At 47.9% G+C, this 2,564-nt stretch overlaps 1 protein-coding gene and 1 pseudogene across 1 annotated transcript; one reads left to right on the forward strand and one right to left on the reverse strand.

Annotated features, from left to right (window-relative positions):
* Positions 1–1,154: 1,154 nt before the first annotated feature.
* LOC105292785 (ubiquitin-conjugating enzyme E2 D2-like) lies at positions 1,155–1,598 on the reverse strand. The gene has a single exon (XM_011361169.1). The coding sequence runs from the start codon at positions 1,596–1,598 to the stop codon at positions 1,155–1,157; it is 444 nt and encodes a 147-aa protein (XP_011359471.1).
* Positions 1,599–1,608: 10 nt separating this feature from the next.
* LOC111740410 overlaps positions 1,609–2,564 on the forward strand; it is a 148,560-nt pseudogene continuing 147,604 nt past the window's right edge.

Here is a 2,564-nt window from a genome sequence, read left to right on the forward strand (position 1 = left end):
AGACTATTGGAGTGCATTCTCCATGGTGTTTCTACACATCTTGTGACAGCATTTGTCTGAGACTATTGTTTGAAGGACGTTTGTATAGCAAACTGCCTTTGAAGATAGAGCTCTCTCCAGGGCAGAGGATGGGTTTGTTTCTTGAGCAGGGTGATATAAATAACATCTCTCTCTGGGGCAAAGGTTGGTCAGGTTTGCTCAACTTCCCTTTCCCTTTCAAAGTTAAGGAGGTTCCTAAGATTGTGGTTGCTCAGCTTGACACAAACCCACTGTACCCAAGTGGACTGTTCCACATCTCTCCCTTGGGTCTTGGGAGCCAGGGGAACTTTATCAGTGAAGCTCATGCTGCTTGCTGGGCCATGACTAATAAAGTCATATCTCTAATCCAGGAGTCTGTGTCATTCCTCCAGCCTCCATGAAACTGACAGCCTCACATGTAGGCTTGCAGGTTAGGTGAAATCTCATTCCTTACACAGTTCTTGAAAAAAATAAGACAAATTAGAGCTAGTAGGTATGCCCTGAGAAGCAGCCTCCAATCCAGAGTGTGGGAGAGAGGCAGAGTGGTCAAAAAGTGAGGATTGAAGTCATGGGAGGTGAAGAAGTCTGGGAACAAAACGTATCATTTTATTTTGTAAGACCTCCTAATCCATTTAATTTTTGGCCAGTTAAACCTGGACCTCAAAATAGAGGATACAGGTTAATATAAATCTTGGTCAAAACCAAACCAAGCCAAACCAAAACACCTGAAGACAAGTTCTTCATAATTAAGTGAATACAAAACTAGCTTTGTAATCACCCAGTTTTTCCTCACCATTGTCAGTTCTAAATGACCCCATATTAAAAATTATCCCACTGGTTTGTGAAACTGCTCTCCTCATCCTAAAGCTACCACACCATTGTTATTGCTTTAATAGTCCTAAATCAGTAAAGAAAGCTTTTAGTAAAAACTAGATTAAAACTGATCTGTCTCATACTCACTCATCCCCCAACCTTGCCTCACCCCACCTCTCTCACCCCACATTCCTTCTAACCTTTCCACACACACTTTGATATGGAAGGTATACGATGTGTGCCCAGGAAGATGGGAAAACATCACTTCACAGATTAAAGACTATCAATTGAAATGCCATCTTTATTAAGGTGATGACATTATATTACGTGGCATATTTATGAGTCCACGCTCGCGCTCTTCTGTCATACTTCTGCCTATTCTTTATGTAGATCTTCGCAATTTTTGGAACCAAAGCATCTTCTGGGTTGGGGTCACACAACATGGTGTATATGGATAACAATAGTTGAGAAATGGTCAGTGCCGGTGACCACTGGGATCTAAGGATGTCCAGACAGATGTTTCCATTTCTATCAATGTTCGGGTGGTAAATTCGGGTGGTGAATGTGATCTTGGGTGGTTTTAAGGGGTAATTGAATGGAAATTGGATCTTTAGGAAGAAGATCCCGTCCTGGTAGGGGCTGTCGTTGGGCCCCTTTATAGTAGCCTGCCAGTTGAATATGTCCTCTCCCACTGGTCCTGCTGAGCACTGGGCAGGGAGGTCACGAGAAAGGTCAAGGAACTCCTTGTAGATGCGCTTTAGGGCCATCGTCTGCGACATGTGGCCAATTCTTGTCCTAGAGTCTGGCGACAGGTATAAGGCCGTGCTAGAGATCAAGGGGATGGGGGAGAGGCGACTGATGCATCCGCTGGTGGTTGGGCGGAGAGCGGCCACTGGAGTAGAGGGGGGTGTTGGTGGAAGGGGGCGGTGGCGGAGAGGAGGACTAAAGTAGGGGATATTTGGGAGCTCGACTGGACCTGCTGGGCTACTGGACACCAGTGGCCCGTGGTGGCTGCCGACGCCACCTCTGAGTTGTCCTGAGCTGGAGACTCCACCGCTCCGAGGCCCCGCTGCCCGGATGTCGCGCTGCCCGGAGACACAGCTGCCTGGTGACACCGCTGCTCCTGCCTCGGGCCGCCTGCCCCTGCCGCTCGCCTCTGCCGCCCACATCAGGACCCAGCGACAGGAGGGGATCCTCTCTGTGAGGTCATAGAGGCTACGCTGATGACATGATGTAGCGTCATCGAGGGTACATCCCATGGGGGTCGTGGGCAGGAGTTTAGTGTAGAAAAATGAGGGGATGGGAAGGGGGTGAAAGGGGCAGGGAGGGCAGTTGGAGGCAAGAGCAGAGTAGAGTGGTGGCGGAGAATGAAGAAGGGGAAGGAAGGACCATGGAGGAGAATTGAGGGGAGAGGGAGGGCAGGAAACTTGGAAGAGAGTGAAAGGAACAGTGTGAAGGGAGATTGGAGGTGGGAGGGCGCCCTCGCTGCCTGGCTCACTAGTGCTCTTGCTGTGGCCTGGCAGGTTGGGTTACACGCACCACCCACCGCTGAGAGTTATCTCAATAAATAAAAACAGTTCAATGAATTCCCCTCCATTTCTCATCCCAGATTTACCTTCCCTTACCATTTTACTCCTTGGCTGTATACTAATTTCTCTTTATCTCATTCTTACGCACAGCTATACATATACATATACATATACATATACATATACATATACATATACATATAC

Source organism: Pteropus vampyrus, unplaced genomic scaffold, assembly GCF_000151845.1.
Source record: "Pteropus vampyrus isolate Shadow unplaced genomic scaffold, Pvam_2.0 Scaffold63, whole genome shotgun sequence".
NCBI classification, from domain to species: Eukaryota; Metazoa; Chordata; class Mammalia; order Chiroptera; family Pteropodidae; genus Pteropus; species Pteropus vampyrus.

Bases quoted from the DNA above. Each gene is read 5' to 3' on its own strand.
- LOC105292785 (XM_011361169.1), bottom strand. From the start codon at position 1,598: ATGGCCCTAAAGCGCATCTACAAGGAGTTCCTTGACCTTTCTCGTGAC.